Source organism: Alexandromys fortis, unplaced genomic scaffold (assembly GCF_014885135.2).
Source record: "Alexandromys fortis isolate MF-2015 unplaced genomic scaffold, M_Fortis_MF-2015_v1.1 scaffold_41, whole genome shotgun sequence".
In the NCBI taxonomy this organism is placed as follows: domain Eukaryota; kingdom Metazoa; phylum Chordata; class Mammalia; order Rodentia; family Cricetidae; genus Alexandromys; species Alexandromys fortis.
The window spans coordinates 5,351,410-5,373,901 of record NW_026067923.1 but is presented as its reverse complement, the minus strand read 5'-3'; the positions used below and the strand labels follow the sequence as shown (position 1 = coordinate 5,373,901).

At 40.7% G+C, this 22,492-nt stretch overlaps 1 protein-coding gene across 1 annotated transcript in view; it reads right to left on the bottom strand.

The window, feature by feature from the left end:
- Ube2w (ubiquitin conjugating enzyme E2 W) overlaps positions 1-22,492 on the bottom strand; it is a 49,759-nt gene that overhangs the window by 5,082 nt on the left and 22,185 nt on the right. Inside the window, exons 3-5 of the mRNA XM_050142065.1 lie at positions 22,351-22,453; positions 11,166-11,321; positions 7,735-7,810 (exon numbers count right to left, since the gene is read on the bottom strand). Of these exons, the coding sequence (XP_049998022.1) occupies positions 7,735-7,810; positions 11,166-11,321; positions 22,351-22,453 (335 nt within the window). The remainder of the gene's footprint in view (positions 1-7,734; positions 7,811-11,165; positions 11,322-22,350; positions 22,454-22,492) is intronic.

The following is a 22,492-nucleotide window of genomic DNA, read 5'->3' as shown; positions in this document are numbered from 1 at the left end:
CTAAGATGAAAGACATGTGCTAGCTGGCATGACTACACTCTTCAATGAAAAAGAACACACTGAAGACAAAAAACAAATGAAGAATTTATATCTTGTATGTTTCATATCAAAGTACCTATTTCTGTAGATTTGGAAGAACATATGTTTGTGATGAATGTAAACCAAACAGAAATATGAAGATGTTTCTAAAATAAACAATGTTTTAATTTTGTGTGTGTGTGTGTGTTTGGATTTTGGGTTGTTTTGTTTCTTAGTACTGGGGTGGGAGTTGTATTTTATGTGTGTATGTGTGCATGTTTGGGATTTGTGTGTGTGCATGTATGTATGTATATTTTATGTGTATATGTGTGCATGTTTGGGATTTGTGTGTGTGCATGTGTATATGTGTATTTGTTTTGTTTTGTTGGAGTGGGGTTTTTTAGACGGGTTCTTACTGAACTGTCCAGGAGAGCCTTAAGCTGACAATCTGCCCACAATGGCCCCTGAAGTAAATAAGATTATAGGAATGCCAGCTCAATAAAGTATTTTATTGAGACAAACACCACAACTCATCAGACTTAAAACTCTAAGTCACAGTGTGGCCCTGAATGCTACCTAATATACCACAGCACTGAGACAAACTTTAGAATGATATAGACAACAATATATACAGTAAGAAAGTAAATTGAATCAAGCATGCTATTTAGTACAGTAGAAACAAGCTTGTAACTCTAAAGACATACCACATGTTTTAGATGGCAGCACAAATTTACCTTCATTAAAGGTTGTTTGTTCTAGAAGGTTCTCAACATAGTATACTTCTGCAGAATGGGCTACTAAAATGATTATAAAGTCCTTAAAGCTATTCTCTATACCCGAATTTCCATCTTGGATCAAATGTTAAAATAATTTAGGTCTGATATGGTTCTACCTGCCTTGAACATCTTAGCTTTGTGGAAATGAACTAAGTTCTTAAGCTGGAACTGAATGATCTCTACTAGCAGGACTCACAGGGACTTAAAAGTTTCTAATTCCCCAATAAATACATGTAATAAGGTCTGCAAATAAACTGGCATCAACATGGGGATGAGCCAAAACTAACTCTGCTTTCCCTAACTAAGAGGTGAAACCAAACAAGAAAACAAAATACCTTCAAGGAATATAGCACATAATTTTTAATTATATGCAAAGATTTATTTACAAGGTATTAAGACAGACATACACATGGGAACAAAGGCGTAAAACTTATTTTGGGTCAAGACAAATATACAGAAATATAGAAAGTTGTGAAAAACCATTAACAGTCTTTAACCTCACAGCTAAAATACCTGTGGCCATATAATACCTTGGAAAAAAAAAATCTCATAATGATGTTTTCAGTCTTCTTTGGAAGGAACTACCAAAGCCTCTACTAAAATCCCATTCTCCAATACAACACAAACTGTTGGCTCCAGAGGTCCATAGCTGACTTCACTGGCTGATGGAGACGTGAAAACCAGAGAAGGGGAATCCCATCTGTCTCACAAGGATGAAAGTCACTACACGAAACTCATCTCCCCAAATAGCACTAAGGACACAAGGCTAAAAAAAAAACCACATCAACACAGGCAAATAATATGAAGTGAAAGGCTAACAGCAAAACAGAAAAAATATTTAGTTAAGTTTTATCTCCTAAGAGTTTAAGGAATTAGTTTTCCTTTGACAAACGGATTCAAGAGAGATCTTAGGGCAGGTAACTGAACTGTCACCACGAGGAGGACTAGGGGACTGTTAAACCATTCAAGTTCTGGATTCCGGGGTTTAGTTATTTTGTAACCTTAAAAGGTAGAACAAAGGCTGGAGAAATGGTTTAGTGGTTAAAGAACACTGGCTGCTCTTCCAGAGGTCCGCATATGGTGGCTCACAACCAACTACAGAAGGATCTGATGCCCTCTTCTGAAATAAAGGTGGACATGCAGATAGAGCACTCATCTACAGAAAATAAATTTTAAAAAGGCAAAACAAAATTTTTAAAAAAAAGTTTACAATTAGTGTAAATTTGTGATCTATGGACAAAGGCTATAAAGTAGGAAGAAAAAGAGGATTTTTTTTTTTTTTGAGGCATGGTCTCAAAGTATTCCAAATCGGCTTTGAACTGGAGATGCAGAAGATAAAAAACTGATCTGCCTCCACCTCCTGCAGGCTGGATGACACATGTGTGCCACCACTCCCACATACGGAATACTGCGGACGGACCTCAGTGCTTCTCACACGCTAGGCAAGCATTCTACTAAACAAGATACAGCCCCAGCCCCAGAGAGTTAAACACTAATAATCTAAGACTTTATGTTCCCATCTCCTAGAATCTTCACAGTGCTACAAGGAATGCTTCAGCTGGACAGAAGCAGAACGCAGCCCAGTTCTAAAAAAAAGATTCTTCATCTTCCTATATTAGCCCCACCCATTTGTTAAGTATGCTATCTAAATACTATGCTGACACACTCATTGACTGTAAACCTAGTGATGTGAACACTCAAGTGTGAGCTTACCCTCATGCCTGAGCACATCACTGTATGAAGACTTCAACAGTGAAGGCTCTGTATTCCCTTGTAGAAAACTACTGCCTATGGAAGATGAGTATTTTCAATACTGATTCCAATAAACAAATCCTATTATTAATGGATTCTGGTTTCCTACTTCGTGTTCATTCTTTTATAGTATTGTAGATTTTTACAGCACAAATTATACTTTGTACCTTTGCCATGGATAATGGGGTCTTGTTGGCAGTAGACTCTGGAGTCTACTGGTGCTGTCATGAGCATACAACAGCTGTGGCTGTGGCTGTCTGCACAGATCTGCACAAATCAAGTCAGCTACCGTTCTGCTCAGAAACTCCCACCCCTACCTAAGGAACTATTGACAACTGATAGCTTCTATGGGAGAGACTCTGTCTAATTAATAGTGTGGCCCCTGACAGGTCTAGCAAGCTCCAGAAGCTAGCCTCACCATGAGGATGTGGGTATCCCAAATTGGACTCAGTAGAGTACCTTAAAAGGCGTGGGGGAGGCATGAAGTTGGAGGGGTAAGATGGAGAGGTGGGGGTGAATCTGGTAAGAGTCAGGGGGAGGAGTAGGATGTGAATGTGATCAACATGGTCTGAGAATTAGACAACACTAATGTCCTGACTAGTCTTCTGTCAACCTGACACAAGTCAGGGTCATTTGAGAAGTGGGAACCTCAACTGAGAAAATGCTCCCTGAGACTGGCTTATGGGGATTTCTTTGCCTAATGATTGAAGAGGGAGGGGCTAGCCCATTGTGGGCTGGGTCACCACTGAGCAAGTGGTCCTGGATGTGTAAAAGGAAGCAGGCTAAGTAAGCCATGAGGATCAAGTCAGTAAGCAGTGTCCCTCTGGCTTCTGCTTCAGTTCCTGCCTTGAGCGCCTCCCTTCATTTCCCTCAGTAGTGAACCCTAAGGCAGCTAAGAAGTAACAGGAGTCTGCAGGGCATGGTAGTTGTAGCTAAGGCGAGGAGGGGAGATTTCGTGAGCTCAGTAGTGCAAGATTAGCCCAAAAAAACACAGATGTCTCTCATCTCGGAGGTATTTCTTGAATCAGATGTGGTGGCACAGACCTGTAATCCTAGCACTCAGGAGGCAAGAGGACAACCACGAGTTCACAGCCACCCTGGCCTTCACAGGGAATTCCAGGACGCCAGGGTAAGACAGTGAGAAGAAAGAGAGGGCGGGAGGACGGGCGAGAGGCAAAGAGCACAGCGTTGATGCGTACTTCCTGAGAGCATGTCCGTGAAGAGCTTCTGGAATTGAACCTACTAAGTAGGCAGAAGATAAACTGACATCTGAAAGTTCCAACAAAGTTAACGGGGTATGCTTGCTGAGAACAATGATCTCTTTGGTAAGACAGCACCAATTCAACTATAATACTAACTTAAGCTGTTTGTACTGCCTGGAACTGCACAAAGGGAAAGATACTATGGTGGTCCAACTGTTGAAAGGTTTTAGCGTCTCATAAATGATGAAGAATTCAAAGATGCTCTGCAGCTTCCTAGTTGGCCAACACAACACCTGCTCCACTATCTCAACAGCAACACTGACCCTTTCTTGAGTACATATAGAACCTACACATGCAGTAAAATTTCCCAAAGGGGAATGGTACATGAAGATTATACAGGCATTCAGGGTTCCTTCGGGGAAAGAATACATATTAAAAAGTGCTGTTGTGTTGTACACATGCACTCAGTGTATGTGACAGTATGTGAAGACCTGGGCAAGCTCAAGAAAAGCCACATGGCTGACAGGGGTCTGAAAGTCCCACCCTCCCTGGTGAGGAACAGCAGATTTTAAAGAGATGGAGCCCCTGAAAAGCTACCTAAGCTCTAGTATGGTGATTTTCAACATGCAGGCTGGGACCCCTTGGCTGTGCAAGTGACCCTTTCACAGGGGTTGCCTAAGACCATCAGAAAACACAGATATTTACGTTATGACTCATAACAGTAGCAAAACTAGTTATGAAGTAGCAACAAAATACTTTTATGGTGGGGGTCACCACAACACGAGGGTTATGTGTTAAAGGGTCTGAGTATCAGAAGGCTGAACACCACGGCTCTAGTGGGCGGCCCTACACTCTACACACCCTGCAGCACTGTGTGGACATAGTGGATTGAAAATCGCGAGGAGGCAGAGAGAGCACAAGAAGCTAGGAGAAGAAAGTGAGGAGCAGGGGAATAGCTGGAGGGAAGGGATGGGAGTGGACTGAACAAACACATCATGAGCATGTGTAAGATCTTAAAAGACACCACAAAGGAAGGAGACACTTGCACTACTCCTTACGGCCTCAGCCTATGGAGTTCCATTCATGTCACTTGCTAGTTCAGAACTAAGTTTCAAAAATCTTAAGTCTGTAACTCTGCACTGTGCTATTATTTGTCATTTATTCTTCTGAGGTAGGGTTGGGGCTCAGACTCAAACTCAGAGTCGCACATATGGCAGACAGGGGCTCTAACACTGAACTACATTCCCGGTCTATAATTCATTCCTAAATAATTTCATAAATCGACTTTGCTTTTAATGTTTTAAATGTTCATATAGATAAATGTTTCATTTCTTCATATTTTTTTCTTCTTTTCTATTTTGAGACAGAATCCCATCCTACAGGCCAGGCTCTCCCCAAACACGGCCCATCCTCCTGCCTTAGCCTTATAAACGTGGGGGCTACGGGCATGTGCTGCCACACACAGCTCTAGAACACCTTCTAAATGAAGAAGAATCCTCTCTCCTTACTTAATATTCCATGTTTTTATAAAGCATTTTAAAAATATTTAATCCACAAGAAATATTTTATCAAATAAAAATGTAAATTTCTTATGTAAAGCATTTACCCATTTTCTGAGATGACACCTCGCTAATGTATGATGCATTTTTTAAATCTTACGTATGAGGGCCTAAGTAATTACAATCCTACTTTAATCACCTGTTCTTACATTAACAGATTAATTTCCATCTCCCTTTTATAGTTCTAAATTCATTTATTTCCTCTTCCTAACCATACGCTTTCGTCTGTGTGCTGAGAGAGATCTGAGCACTCAACATGCACTAGCCTGGGGTTCTGTGTCTCCTGCTGCAGCCTCCTGAGTGTGGAAACTGCAGTCGTGCAGCACACAATACACCTTACTCAATCACACAAACCTACAGTTTACTCTGACTTTACGGGGACTATTTGTGTAGCTCAAGCTGCTTCCCATCTGCTACGTAGCCAAGGATGATCTTGAACTCCTGATAACAAGTATGAGCCACACTTGATTACACATGAAATCTAACTTCTCAGGAGGAACTCCTTCACAGTCCTCCACCTTTGACACTGCTGCTCTGGGTCTGTGCTAACTATTTCCCTTCCTATTACACGGGTGCTCATATCTCTGTGGCCCTCCTTTCATTGAGCATAGTGCCATGCCACAGACTCCGCTCATCTTAGGCAACTTTTTGGAAGTTTTAAATTTATAGTTTAGGTGAAAACACAGAAGACTTCTGTGACAAGGAAAAAATATAAGGAGAAAAGGCCATATTCTCATTAAGTTTTGCCAAGCTTGATTTCTTTAGAATGATAAAATACAAAAAAAAAAAAATTTAAAATGCCAAACCAGAAAAATAATTACTTTTATGGATAGAAGTATCACAAGGAGTGACCTTTATTCACCTGCTTTAAAATGTCTAGAAGGAGATATAGCTCAGTGGTAGAACTACCCAGAAGGAATGAGACTAAGGGATCCAGTCCCATTAAAGGAAAAAGAAGTCCACTGGGGAATATAAGCATTTGCTTTTTTAATTTAAATTATATCCTTGGAAAAGCAATAAAACTAGTTTAGAAATAATGCCAGCAAGCCAGGCAGTGGCAGTACAAGCCCTTAATCCCAGCACTTGGGAGGCAGAGGCAGGCGGATCTCTGTGAGTCTGAGTCTAGCCTGGTCCTGGTCTACAGAGCTAGTTCCAGGGCAGTCAAGAATGTTATACAGAGAAACTAAGTCTGAGAGATGGGGGGGGGGGGGGGGGGATACCAGCAATTCTGTATTTTAAACCTATATACTGCAGGTAATAGTAGTGCATAGACCTTTAATCCCAGCACAAGAGGTAAAGGCAAGAGGATCTCTGTGAGTTCGAGGCCAGCCTGGTCTACAGAGAGAGTTCCAAGAGAGACAGGTCTACACAGAGAAATCCTATTTTGAAAAAACAAAGAGAAAGAAACAACAATAACAAATAATCAAAAAAAAAACCCTACATATTGCTCCCTAAACAAGAAAAACAGAAATTTAAAATTATCAAGAATATTTTTTTTCATAAAGCTAAAATAATGGGCTTCAAACTTCAAATATTTAAAGGATGGCTGTGGGGGGGTTAGAATGAGAATGACTCCCACAGTTCAGAGATTTGGTCCCCAGGGAGTGGTGCTACTTGAATAGGTGTGGTCTGGTGGAAGTGTGTCACTGGGGGTGGTCTTTGGCTTGGAGAGTTCAAAAGCCCGTGTGGAAGTCCAGAGTCGTCCTCTCTCTGCCTATGAATCAGGATGTACGCCTCAGCTACTGTGGCAGCCCCTGCCTCCATTCCACCATGATGATGGACTAAATGTTGGAAACTGTAAGCAAGTTTTCTCTGACAGAGCAGTCATGTCATGGGGACTCTTCACAGCAACAGAACACTGTCTAAGGCAGGCCTTCTCTAATGGAGCACTTAGAATGTACTGTAACTGCCTCCAAATATGAAAAGGAGCAGAACTGAGTGTACAAGACATCAGAACTTCACTTCATAGGAAGGGCTCCCCACAGCTTTAAGATAAAGATTATTATGGACTTTAGTCTACCACAGTTGCATAAACCTTAATTCCAGCACTTGGGAGGCAAGTAGGGAGAGCTGCAAGTTCAAGGTCAGTCTGGCCTACAGAGCTAGTTTCAGGACAGGCAGACTTATATAAGCAAAATCATCTCAACCCTCAAAACTGCAACAAACCAAAAACCGTAAGACACTACACTTTTGTACCAAAATGGTATTATTAGAATTATTAGAGTAATACTGATTTTACTTATTATATGCTGGATATAATTTTGTTTTAAAAATTTAGTCTAATACCACATTTTCTCAGATTTTCTAAAATACAATATTACAAAAATGTTAACTCAATTACATCCTGCACTATTCTCCCAAGTCTTACAAATATCTTTTAAATATAAAAATATCAAAAATTTGTCATTACAAATAAAAACTACTCACCATGATACCACCATTTTGTTTTCTTTGGATTCTTGTTACATGTTCGCACATAAAAGGAATTATCTGGCGGTCGTCTCTGAAACAAATAGAGTTTAAATATTAAACAGGTAAGTTTGGAAAGAAAATGACTAAGAGAATTGAGTTTAGCAAAATTATTACAGAACAGATGAAAAACAATGGAAACACTAAAAGCATTACTTAAGAATGTATGCCTCAATTGTTTTAACGAGGCTGAGTGGTAGGAGAGGTTAGTTCCAGTACATAGCATCCCAATTTCTCATACTTATCTCTCCATCAAGTCATTTAATGACCACGTCTATGAACCAGCTAAACAAAAGCCGACCTCACTAAGGTTATCAAAGAACTACAGCATGCTTCAAGTATTCGCATAGGCTTATTATTTTATTGTAATGTACTAAGGACTGAGCAGACGATTCCACTTCAAACAACATCTAAGAGAAAAGATGTTTTAGTGCTTGTGTGTACCAGTGGCCTTGTTCCTCATCTGCCCCGACTGGAACAATCTGGAAAACCTGGCAGCTCTGCAAGACACCTTGGCCAAGAGTGATGCTAACCACACTGGAGGAAGACTGGAGAGAGCCTGGCTTTTTGTCAAGAGTTCAAATGTCATGTTTACACTAATGCTATATTGAGAGGCGGCTTCTAATAGTGTGAGAGTCTCACCCTTGCTTTTGGCTAACTTTTACGACTCTGATAAAAGTGTCTTTCTTTCCCTATTAAATATCTGTTTCAGTGTTTAGACTTAACTGCTTAGAGCAATGAAGATGAAAGATTAAGAGACTATCTCTTCTACTGATGCTGATCAAAAGCTACATCATTTAAGAAACGTCCAGCCAGAAAGCAGTAGTGTGAGGTACAACCTAGACTGCTGGGGAAAATGCAGCCCATCCACTTGACGCTGCTAACGCTCACGTACTCAACTGTCAGCTGGTGCTTAGGACGCATTCATGAATTCACATAAATGGTGATTTCAACCAACAAGAACACAAAGACTACTTGGGTACAATTTGTTAAATACTCCAAGACTACCCTGATACAATTTGAGAAAATTTCTTTAAAATTTAGGATTACAAAATTAAGTTACTTAATTCCTTTTTTTGTTACCTAATACTTCATAGGATAAAACCAGCAAGTATCTAATAAATGTTTGATTTTATCAAAACTCACAGAAATTCTGACTCTTAAATAATCATGGTTAAACCTACCAAACAATTCAACTAAAAAGAGTTTATCAAAAATTTAAATTAAATGATCAGTTTTATCCTAAAGTATACAAAAAATACTAGCGGGAAACCAGAAGGTGAGCAGAACAATGATGGTTAGAAAAGGATGAGAGGTACCCAGAGCAAGTCAGTCTCTGGCCTGTGGTGTAAGCATCCCTGTAGATGCACACAAAAGCTAATGATCATCAGGCCATGCAAGAGCAATGGGCAGAGAATCACCAGTGACCATCTCAATGGCGGTGCACATCAAACCCACTTGTCACTCTGCTGGGAAGCATCAAGGGAACACCAGAGCCACTGTAAGAACAACCTGCTCTGTCTCCCAGATGGAAAGCTTAGCGTGTGTGTATTCATGCGTGTGCGTGTGCTGGGGCGGAGGAGGAAAGATACTGAAGCAATAAACACAAAGACTCATTTCTAACAATTGTTGATTAAATAAAGCTTGATTACATCCTGAATATGCAGAAGAAACGGAAGTGAAAGCGATCCTAAGGGGGCTGGAGAGATGGCTCAGCAGTTAAGAGTACTGGCTGCTCTGCTCTTCCAGAGGACCCTGCTTCAATTCATAGCACCCACATGGTGCCTCACAATCATCTCTAACTCCAATTCCAGGGAATTCAATGCCCTCTTCTGGCCTCCACGGGTACCAGGCACACTCATGGTGTTCAGACATACATGTAAGTAAAACACACATACATACTAAAAAAAATATTTTTTTGTTTTGCTTTTTGAGATAGGGTTTCTCTGTGTAGTTTGGAGTCTGTCCTGGAACTCACTCTGTAAACCAGGCTGGTCTTGAACTCAGAGATCCGCCTGCCTCTGCTTCCAGAGTGCTGGGATTAAAGGCCTGTGCCACCACAGCCTGGCTAAAAATAATTTTTAAAAATGTTTTTAAGATGCATATATCATACTTCATCTAAAATAGGTTTCTTTGCACATTTTAGTGTTTTTGAATGAGGGAAGGTCTTTTAATTAATAACATGTCATAATTTAATGATAGGATTTTTTTATATTGTACATAAGAACTGGATAAAGGGCTCTTCATCTTACAATGGAAAGGAAAAAAGCAAACACAATTTGGCCTATTATTCCCTGTACTTTTTTAAGTAACAACAACTAAAAATTTCAAAACTGAAACAAAACAAACAAAAAAAAAACCTTGTTTTTTTTTTAAAAGAACGCCAGGAAAATTCTTTAAAAAATATCTTATTTTGTGTGCTGTAGACACTTGTGTGTGCGACACTCTAAGTGGTGATTACAAAACTCTCTGTTCTCGATTTCCAATGTAGGCTCCAGGGATCAGCTGTCAGGCTGACACCATGAGCACACTTAGCTGCCGAGCCATCTCAATGCACCCCCCCAAAAAATATTTTTTGAATTAACATTTCAAGAAACATACGCAGTGAAACAGTAACTCCGGTGTTCCCGATTCTAAACAACCTACTGTTCAAAAACAAGTTACTATCCTAAAGAGTCTCTACAGTCTAATCAATAATAAAACAGCAGAGGAGCAATCTGCTGAAGACACACGCACCCCTCAGAGCCCCTACTTTAAGGGCATCTGAACTACTACACATCATTTTCATCTGGTCTTTCCTCCACTTCCATTAGAGACAGCACCTGTGTGTAAATACAGGAGAACAAAAGTGAAGGTTTCAAAATTTCCACTGGTAAATGGCATCCTTCCATCAATTGACCAGTGAGAGAGGAAAGCTCTGGATTGGGGAAACTCTGAGAAGTGCTGCTGTGGATAGGTGCTGGCAAAGGGGGCTAAGGAACCAGGGGGTGTTCGTTTTTCCACTGTGAAATCTAGAAACAGGAATGTACTGTTCACTTTTACTCTGTGACTGTTCATGGAAATAAAATTCAGATTAAAACTTCATGCACAAATGTCCTGTTCAAAACGATTCAATGAGAGCTATGGTCTAGTTACTGCCCACAGTGCCAGCATGCTGTACACTCAATAAACCAGACTAGAAATACAGAGAGAACACCGAGCTTGACTTCTAGTCTAGTAGAACAAATTAACAAGATAGTTTCCAATTTATTACTAAAAATGTCATTCACTGTAATTTAGAACCAAAAAACGTTGAATCCTCCTTCAACCACAAATAACTATATACTGAAACTGTAAACCTACCTATGCTGAGAGAGGAGACATTACCTGGAGTAATTGTAAAATCCTACCTTTTCTTTGCAGCTGGAAAGCATGCTAATAATGCTAAGACAGACTGACTGGACTGAGAGCGCTGGGGACCAGTCTTCTGTTAGAATGGATAAACAGATATGACCATTGCTATACACATGAGGATGGACAGGAATATTCTCACCAGTAAACATGACCTAAGAAGAAATAAAATTCCATTAACGCTCAATACTTTCTACTATTAAAAACTAAAGTATTCTGCACATTTAACAAGTAATAATTTTTAAGACATAAAAACAAATAGATTTTAGTAGCAAATGTCCACTTATCACCAACAATTCAGTAACAACCTCACTGCATAGATGACCATGCAACAATACAAAACCCTAGCCTATTTTCTAAATTCGCTGAATTTTCTAAATTTGCATTTTTTTCACTAGGAAAGGTAAACTACATTCAACAGAATGTTGTTTTTTCAGATTCTACTCGTCACGCACACCTGGAATCCCAGCACTTGGGAGGTAGAGGCAGGTGGATCTTGGTGAATGGGAGGCAGCATGAACCTCCACACGGTAGTTCCAGGCTAGCCAGGGCTACATGCTAAAACCATGTTTGAACACAAAATACAACAAAACAAAAAAACCAAATGCACTACAATTCCAAAAGTATTCAATGTTAAAACTGCAATAGAAATCAAACAAAGCCAAAGGCCTGATTAGGAGAAAAATAAATGAAGTTGAGTCCTAATTGGCTGCTGGCCTCTGCTCTGCCTTTACTCACTGAAGCTGTTCCTTTATCTTGCCTTGGCACAACTGTAAATGCCTTCCTCTGCCCTAACACTTCAAGTTAACCACCTGAGCATCCAAACAGGAGAGAGAACAAATCTACATACCCTGCATATTCTAACACAATTCAAAGGCAGGAGATGGATTTAAGATCAGTTATGTATGTGTCCTCTTTATCTTGCAGTGCTGCGCAAAGAATGCAGGTCCTTGTGCGTGCCCCACAGCCGCGCCACTCCGAGCTACAGCGCTAAGAGAAATTATTTGCTTTTATAAGGTGCCGTATTAATTCTATAGTTTAGCAGTCATTTCTTAATTAGTGATCTTACCATAATAAGAAAAACATTGGCATCACTAGGATGAAGACCTGGTTTGAATTCACAATCAGGCTGGGTGTGGCAGCACACCACTGCAGGAGCCTGACAGAGGAATTCTACTCGAGCCTAGAGGTCCAAGGCCAGCCTTGGGAAAACGGTACAAACTTTCTCTCAAACAAACAGCAACAACCACCATTAGGATAAACTCAAAGATGCCACTCAAGATCCATGAGTTCCCACTCATCCACAGTCCTCAGCACAGACTTTACAGAATCGCTCAACCTGTACAGCAAAAGAAGGAGGAGGAGAAATCAAACTTTACATTCTGACAGAAACCGATGAAACATTTGCTGCTCTGCATGTATCTGGGGGTGGGGGGTGGGGGGTGGTTTCTCCTTAAATGAAGAAGACGGCCAATGAAATCAGTTTGGCTAGAGTGAGGTATACCCACATTTAATACAGAATAGATATTGTGAAACTAAAATCAGCTAAGGTTTTGGTAGATATCTTAAATATCTAGCCACAAATCTGACTTTATTAAGATTCTTACAGGTCGGGCAGTGGTGGTGCACTCAGGAGGCAAGACAGGTGGATCTGGATCTATGTGAGTTCAAGGCCAGTCTGGTATTCAGAGCTAGTTCCAGGGCAGCCAGGACTACACAGAGAATCCCTGTCTCTAAACGCCAAAAATGAAATAAAAGATTCTTAGAAATATGCACATTAACAAGCTGACTGTCCAAACGAGTAGGCCTCAGACTGTTAAGCTGAGGTTAACACGACAAATCTGTCCAAACTTTCAGCAACTGCTTTCCTTAGCCTTTAAGACCTGGCCGCCCACCTCTACTCTCTCATAATGAGAGAAATCAATTACTTGTCCTCCATACTTGCAGAATGCTCATTCTTTACCTTTAAGGCTGCTCTGAGAAATGGCATTTGTGCAGCTCATGCCACTGCTCTTGTCCTGCTCTGAGCAGTATTGAATGTGACACTTTCTGTGTCCACCCACAACTGCTTTTAGAAGTATGAGCCACAGCTTATGTCAACAGATTTATGTGTAGATTTGATACACGTCTAGAACAGGAATTTATAACTGTCACAGAATATAGATCTGTCCTGATGACTCATTTGTCCTAAAGAGTCATTCGACCAGCAGAGTGTTTTCACTGAGAATTTACTCCCTGGTCATAGTTGTTTTTAAAGTATATTCTACCCACCCCCCAATAAGGTCTCTTTATTAAGAAGTCTATGAGAATAGTGACAGTGTCACCACACACACACACACACACACACACACACACACACACACACACCAAGTTTTTACCACGACTATTAGAAAACACACGACAGACAGACAGATACAAAGGTCATCAGGACACTGCCTAGGCATTCACAGAGCACGAGGAAAGCAGTATCCTCCTTGGAGAGAAATCATTACCAATGTCCATGAGCTGGCAACAGGAAACCCAGGCATAAGACAGAGTGGTGAACAGCAAGCAATGACACCTACAAAAAGCAGCAGACAGTCTACAAGCAGAGCAGAGGACAAAATTTAACAGCTCTAACACCAGCGGCCAAAACAAAAATCAAGTCAAGTCCCCCCGCTGGGCACTCAGGAGGTGGAGGCTGAGTGGGATACTGGGTGGGCAGTCAACTAGCACCACTAAGAGTGTACAGGCCAACCTGCGCTGTCCTCAGAGTCTGTCTTAAGACACCAACCAAAACAAAATCAACCAATCTCAATTATTAATGTATTCCATGACAGGCAAATGCAGCCAGTGTGAACCGGAGGCAATCAGAAACGGGATAACTACTTGCACATATTAAGCAGCCATTACGGCCTCGACACTTTAGAAGCTTGTCTAAGCAGGAAAAGGATGCTTGAATTCCTTAAATAAAACAAAACATTTTTTTACAACAGTTTGTTGATGCTAAGGCATTACCAGTCTTTTCCATTTCCACAGAGTTTCATTATAATCTCTGTCACTATGGCTCTCCGCCCACTGGGAAGAGTAACCAAGGCTAACTTTAAGCACGCACCATTTTCCATCTTGTTTAATATCCTGTAGGAGTCAAAGGAGAAAAACTGACATTTCTCATGTTTTACTTCAAATGAGCAGGTTCTGAACTCAAAATGTTTTAATTCTGGAGTTAAAAAAAAATTGGTGTAGTCCCATGTAGCTTATAAAACTATCTGGGATTGATATTGCCAGACCACTGAATACAAGTGATTTGAAACTACAACTCAATTTACTTGGCCTCAGGTCAAAATTAGTTATACAATCACATTGTTAAAAGTTAACTGAGGGCCGGGTGGTGGTGGCACATCTTTAACCCCAGCAGTTGGGAGGCAGAGGCAGGCGGATCTCTGTGAGTTCGAGACCAGCTTCAGGACAGGCTCCAAAGCTACAGAGAAACCCTGTCTCGAAAAACCAACCAACCAACCAAACAAACAAACAAACACCTTGACTGGAAACTAGCCACGTTCCTTGCTGCAGAACTTCAGAGGGAAGTAAAAGAACAACTCTAGGACTTAGAATCAGAACTTAAGAGTCCCAAAGCTGCATAAGAAGCCATCCTCAAACAACTCCATTTTTACTCACCTCCTTACTACTGCAACTCATTTCCAAAAGTAGAAGAACTAGGATATAACAACTGCAGGACATACCTAGTCCACATCCAGTCTAAAAATTTAACCAAACCAATATTGGAGTAACTTGAGTACCATGAATGTAGTATCTATTAAAATACAACCCGAAAGACATCAGAGTAATGGAAGCCTACCCAGACTATGAACAACCACAACTAAGTTAGGAGAGGAGAGGAAGGACAAGGTGTCTCCCTACTGCCTCAGCTGTCAACCCTGCCCCGCCCCCAGGGCCTAAGCATTTCTCCTACAGCAGCTTTAAAAGTACCTGGGGCTATAGGCATGAGCTACTCAAGCCTGACCTACTACTCAAATTTGATATATTCTAACAATAGTTCAATCTGATAGCTGTCAATATCTACAATAATCTAGTATAAAACAACAATTACTCTAGACATTTAACTATATATTCCAGTACGTTTATACAGTTTACAATAGCCTCGGCATTATTACTAAGAAGAAAACAAGGAATGGAGTTCAGGTAACTTTCATAAACAAAATGCAAGAATTTCTCAACATCAAGCCTAATAACGAAAGACCTTACGATACCTATTTACAAAGATATAGTACATGTTTCATGAGCGGTCTGGAGACAGAAAATTACCTAATATGCATCAAGCTGGGTCCAAACCGTAAGCATACAATGAACACAACAAAATAGGATACACACAGGTAGGAGTGCAAGTCAGTGGTCGTTCACCTGAAATGCATGAGCCCTAGGTTAACAATCAATTTCTAGCATAGGGATGGAGAGGAGGCAGCCAGAAAGACAACCAAACACCAGGCTAGAATTATAAGACAAAGTCCATCTGTCATGCCATATAGATACCAAGGCTTCCTGTGAGGACAACATGAGGCAAGGTTTTCTCTTGTAATCATCAGAGACAGGCTGGGGGCCCACACCTGCAATCCAGCACTCGGGATGTAAACACAGGAAGAGCAGATGTTTCAGAGCATCCCTTACTACAGAGCAAGTTTAAGGCCAGCCCAGCACACATGACAGCAGTCTCAACAATAAATAAGTAAATAAAAGTTAAAAGTGTAATAAAAGCTACAGATAACATACAACTCATACTAACTGACAAAAGAGGCTAGGGAGCTCTCTACATACAGGTATATCATGCAGGCAGATTAGGCTGTCTTTAGGAATGAGGGGAGGTTGAGAACTTGAGAGAAAGAACGGAGGGGCGCATGGAGAGATGGAGAGAGAGGAGGGAACGTGATATAATTTCAGAAAATTACTGAACATGACTAGGGACTGAAGTTTTATGAATTTTCGATGCAGACTTCTTCTAGCACACAAACCCAGATCATTACCATATATAGGAATAATTTTCTTATTTGATCATCATACCATGTAGCTTTAAATGTACTTAAAGACAAAGTTTTTTTTTTAATTTCATCGTTATTTTGTATGGCTTCAGAACTGAAGGGTCAGTGATCTTCCTTGAAAATAATCATTGTCCCTATTATTTCTAGAGAAATTATGTGCTAAAACAACTTTTCAGCAAAAATCAAATTGGAAAAGTTAAAGTCAGTATACTGAAACATTGACAAAGTCCTGTAAGTAGCTCATGTTTCTTTGAAAGAGAATTCTCTGACAAAGGGCTATACAGAAAGTGGGTATCAGAAGAATCAAAGAGGAGGCAGGATGAAAAGGACCGAGTCTGACCACATCGCCTAAAGCAGAGGAAGTAACACCCAGCTCCTCCATCCTGAAGAGCCTACTTTAATCAGACCCTAGACCCTCCACTCACACCTGCAGCCCTTCGGTGTCTCTCGACACAGACACACAGGAGCATAGGCTGCCAGGCCGTTCGTGCCCTGCTCTGTACTTTCCCTGTAAGTTCTCTCAAGACCAGTCCTACCAGTTCAAGAAGGTTCTTCTCTGCCTCTCTGGTCTACTCTACACCGGCTACTGCTTCCCATTTTGTTTCAAAGCCATTCACTGCCCTTCGTGGAGTTTTGATGCCTTTATTCAAACACCTATCAATCTAGCAGCCCCTCCTGTCTGCTGATCTACCCTCTAAACCAGGTGCAAACTGTGTTCTCCACACCCTCCACAAGGAGCTGCTGCTGCAGGTCAGCACCACCCCTGGCCTGACGCACTCAACAGTCTCTCTGGTCTCCCATTTGTCACCTGTTGCACTGCCTTCTAATTTCAGCTATGACTCCATAACCCTACTCAAGACCTCCCATCTCAGAGCAAAAGTCTGAGTTCTCACAATGGGCTACAACATAAAGGTTCTCTCCTGTCCACATCCTCACAAGCATCTGTTGTTTGTTTCCCTGACAACGACAACTGACCGGGTGAGATGGAATCTCAATGTAGTTCTGATTTGCATTTCTCTAAGGGTCGAAAGAATTGATCACTTTTTCCAGTCTTTACTGGTCATTTGTATTTCATCTGATTGAATGCTCTAACTCGTTAGTGTACAGCTTGAGTTCTTCCTATATCTCTATCATATTCTGTCAAAGGGACAGTGCACAAGCATCTTCTCCAGTCTGGTGAGCTGTCTTCATCAACTGTGTGCTCTGCTGTAAAGATGCTTTTTAGGTTCCCGAGACCCAGATGTCAATTGTTAGCCTTATTTCTTGGGCAACTGGAGTGCTACTACTGAGCATGCCCTTGCCCCACTCCTCTCCTGCACTATTTTATTTATTTATTATTTTCGCAAAAGAATGTAAACTCTACATAAAAAGGGCTTTTTTGTTACTCTCATAAAATTGTTATTTTTTTTCCTTTTTCTAAATTAAAAAATTGTGTTTGTATACATATTTTTATGTGTATGTATAGACATGTGTTTTCATCAATCACTCTCAACTTTTATTTATCTGTCTGTTAAGAAAGGGTATCTCGCCGGGCGGTGGTGGCGCACGCCTTTAATCCCAGCACTTGAGAGGCAGAGGCAGGTGGACCTCTGTGAGTTCGAGACCAGCCTGGTCTACAAGAGCTAGTTCCAGGACAGGCTCCAAAACCACAGAGAAACCCTGTCTCAAAAAACCAAAAAAAAAAAAAAGAAGGGTATCTCACTGAACTTGGCACTCCCTGATTCAGCAAAACTATGTGGTCAGCAGTCACAGGACTGTCCTGCCTCGGCCTCCCCAGTGCTATAACCACAGTGGGCACTGCCACTCCTGGCTTTCCCCTGGTGCTGGAGAGCAATACTCTACTTACAAAACCATCTTCCCAACTTTTTGTTTTGCTTTTTTGGTACATGGTATTGTTTTGTTGCCCAGGTTCATCTAGAACTTTTGCTCAAGTAGTATTCGACCTCCTGAGTGCTAGTGTTACAGGTATACACCACCCCACAGAAACTGCGATCTAAGCCAAACAGGTCTGATTTCATGTTACATACTCAGTCCTAACAGACAAGTAATGCCGACCTATTCAACTAATGAGCAGATTGAAGCCCTTTAAAGGCAACCTATTGTCTTTCTAGTCTCTATATTCTCTTTTCTCAGTATAAAGGTAAGCGTTGGCACAGACTGACTGAACTGAGCAGCCATCTCCCTGGAACGCAGCATAGACAAACAGTGTTTACAGAAAGGCATTGCCTACACAACTGGCATTAACTGCACATTAGTGGAAATGATGATGGAATGGGGCCTTGTCTGTTCCTGTAGTAACTGAAAAACACTGACTGGTTTTTGGTTTTGGTTTTGTTTTTAAGCTTTAAAACAAATGTCCATGCCAAACACCACTATTTAGGCAGGTGGATTTTTCACAGTAAATGGCGTATAATGTGCGAAACTCATCAGGAACAAGAGGAAGCAGACAGAAGCTGCACAGGCATGCAGTGATCTGGATGTCACAGATGAGGGAGACAGAGGTCATTTCACGACAATGCTGGTCTACTTCAGGACACTCATCAAATTCTATTTTTCTTAGAAGTCACACATTCAGTATTGTTTATTCCGCAGGAAGATTAAAAACTGTTATCTAACAACTGTCAATGTTTCTGTTTCCTGAAAATGCCTGGTAATTGGGTGTTGGCAGAGACTGCTTGTTTGTTCCCGACCATCCAAACCCGAAATAAGCACACAGAAACTGTATTAATTAAAATACTGCTTGGTCCATTACCTTAGGCAAACTCCTGGATAACTCTTATATCTTAAATTAACCCATTTCAATTAATCTGTGTATCACCAGGTGGTTGTGGCCTACTGGTAAGTTTCTGTCCAGCGTCTGTCTCCTGCATCAGCTACATGGCATCTCTCTGACTCCGCCTACTCTCTCTACATATCTTTTCCAGCCTGGCTATATTCTGTTAAGCCATTGGCTGAAAGCAGCTTCTTTATTAATCAATGGCAATAAAACATATTCACAGCATACAGAGGGAATCCCACATCAATTGGGGAACTGAATTCAAAGGAACATTTCTACCACTTTCCCAGAACAATGGGATATCTAAAACGGTTCAGTTATTGAAAAACCCTGTAATTTATATGTATACAATCTGTATTATTGAATCTACTGCACTTGCTTCAAAGCCATAAAAATATGATTAATAAAATAATTTTAATAATTAAAAAAATTCTTGCCCTTGAAGGAGTTGTCATTTTCCTAATCAATATAAATTAGAATATACAACTTCTACAACATGGATGTATAACAAAATAAGTTGTGAAAAAGGAATACTAGTATTCTAAAAGAATGGGAATAACTGTCCTAAGGTCTTTCAGATTCCACATACAGCATGGCAGAGGAAGAGAAATAACTTGGTTTTCACTCCTGATTGTTCTAACTAGTAATCAAACCATTAATAAGATCTTTCCTAAGAGCTTCAATTTCTTCACTTAAAAAAAAAAATTGAAGGCTGGAGAGATGGCTCAGCGGTTAGGAGCATTGCCTGCTCTTCCAAAGGTCCTGAGTTCAATTCCCAGCAACCACATGGTGGCTCACAACCATCTGTAATGAGATCTGGTGCCCTCTTCTGGCCTGCAGGCATACACACAGACAATATTGTATACATAATAAATATTTTTAAAAATGAATCTATATCATAACCACTATATTAAGAGTTATTAGATGATAAAATCAGGATAAAAATTAATTTATAAAATATGATATACAAACATTATCATACAGTAGAATGCAGGGAGGTAATCTGCAAAAAATGGTTAAGTTTTAACAAGTCCATAAAGGAACTTGATAGTCAAGGAAATAATCGTCCAGAGATTTTACTAAGGAAGGGAAAAATACAGGTAGGTGTTGTACTAATGTGTGTGTGTGTAGAGTAGGGGTAGAAGAAATGTAGCCAAGTGCAAGGTGTGATCCCCAGCACTGCAAAAGAGAATTGTTGAATGTTCAGTGAGATGATGAATATGCCTACAGAAAAATCCAACAGTGCTGAGGAAAGGATATAGTACAAGAAGCAGAAACTATTAAAACAATAACCTATTGAAACAATCCAGCTGAAAGATAAGACCTTGTGCTGCAGTCTACATAGCAAGATAAGAAAGAAATGGGAAGACTCACAGACTGCCAAAGGCTTTGAAAAGCTATACAGGAATGAGTGAAAGGACACAAACAAAGCAGAAGGAAAACAGAATCCCAAAGTAAAGAAAAGCTTATTATAAATGTTGAAGAGACTTGATAGTGCACGCCTTTAATCCCAGCACTGGGGAGGCAGAGGTGGGCCGATCTGTTTAGTAAGCAAGTTCAAGGACAGCTAACGCGCGCGCGCGCGCTCTCTCTCTCTCTCTCTCTCTCTCTCTCTCTCTCTCTCTCTCTCTCTCTCTCTGTGTGTGTGTGTGTGTGTGTGTGCCTTTAGAGTCTCCCCCGAGTTGAATGCATCTGAGTGCCATATTAGATATTTTGAAGTACGGCAGAAACAGCTGAAGGCACTAAGACAAAGAATACCACAACTTAAAGACAAATTCCTGGTGAGAAGGGAGATGTCTGTGCTGCTGATTAGTCAGCGGATGCTTACCAGAATGCCTAGAGGTTTTAACAACAGAATCTCTTCCCCTTAAGTTACATAAAAAGGGTAAAAGGAAGCCGGGCGATGGTGGTGCACGCCTTTAATCCCAGCACTCGGGAGGCAGAGGCAGGTAGATCTCTGTGAGTTCGAGACCAGCCTGGTCTACAGAGCTAGTTCCAGGATAGGCTCCAAAACCACAGAGAAACCCTGTCTCGAAAAACCAAAAAAAAAAAAAAAAAAAGGTAAAAGGAGCCTCAAGTCTTAAAAACTTCCTGATCACATACCAACTTCCTAATTCAAGGGGTCAACATCTAGCTAACCCTACTTCTTTAAACAATTCTCTTTATAGCACAATGCAATAACTAATTATCTCTTATGGCCAGAAAAAGATTTAATCTACTATATTCAGAATATTATATTCAAAGGAACAATGAAATAAGACTTTTCTCAAAATAGCACATTTTAATCACATACCATAGAATTTAGGTACTGGGTTCATTTTCCAGAAATCCTCAGTAGCAGTAGCAGAGGCCTGCAGTGCTACATTAGCAACACATCTCAAACTTCAAGCTTAAACTGTGAAATCCTGTGCTTAATTCTGTGAGTAAGAAGTAATTCTAGTAACTCATCATCTTACAAGTCAGAATCCTGGAAATCATCCCAGAATTTCTTTGTTCTAACCTTCAATTAATTATTTACTAGTTAAATGCCTCTTCCAAACAGTCCATGGGCTGGAGAGAGCGGAGCTGTTAAGAGTACTCACTCTTGCAGAGAACCCAAGTTTACTTCTTAGCACCCAGATGGCTGCTCACAGCCACCTGTAACTCCAGTTCTAGGGATCCAACACCCTCTTCTGACCTCCAAGGGCATCAGACACGGAGGGCACAGACACACATACAAGCAAAATACTAATACACATATCCCTCCCAAAGTTGTTCTTGTTTTGTTTTTTTAAATACCACTACCACCATTATTCCTTGTTTCAGTATTTTTCTCTGTGAAGTCCTGGCTGTCCTGGAACTCAAGCTGCAGACCAGGGTGGACTCAAACACACAGAGATCTGCTTGGCTCTCCCTCCCGAGCACTAGGATCAAAGGCGTGCGCCACTACCGCCCAGGCCTTAACTAAACTGTGTTTGCCTTAAACTCTAATGATCAGATTTCAAATTGACTTCATGTATTCTGCCTTCCGGAAGGCTGCAAAAAGAACACATCAGTGGGAACCCAAAGACACAGGCCTTCTCAAAGAGCCTCTGTATCTCCAGCAGCATCGTGCCCATGAGAAAGTGCCTGCGGTGCCTAAAAATGCTAGTCTGTCCCCACTGCTCCAGAAACCGTGCACGATAAACAGCCTTAAGTTCCTAGAACAACAACAGCGAAACCTCTGCCCCAAAACCCTTCACAAAACCCTGCCTTCAAATAAAACAATGCAAAACAAATCTATCTACATATTTACATTGAGTTTCTGATACAGGCTTTCAGGAGGCAAAAATAACCAATTTAGCGTTTTTGCTATAATCTAAAAGTACAATAAAATGTTACATGCAAGGCAGTTACCTGAGGAGAGTCAAAAGGATATCGACTACTAAACTTAAACAGAAGTTGAAACTTTTCTCCTTCATATAAGGTACCTGGTGCACCTTCCATGTCTACGATCCACCTAGGACAGGAAAAGACAAACAGAAAGGGAACAAATTTA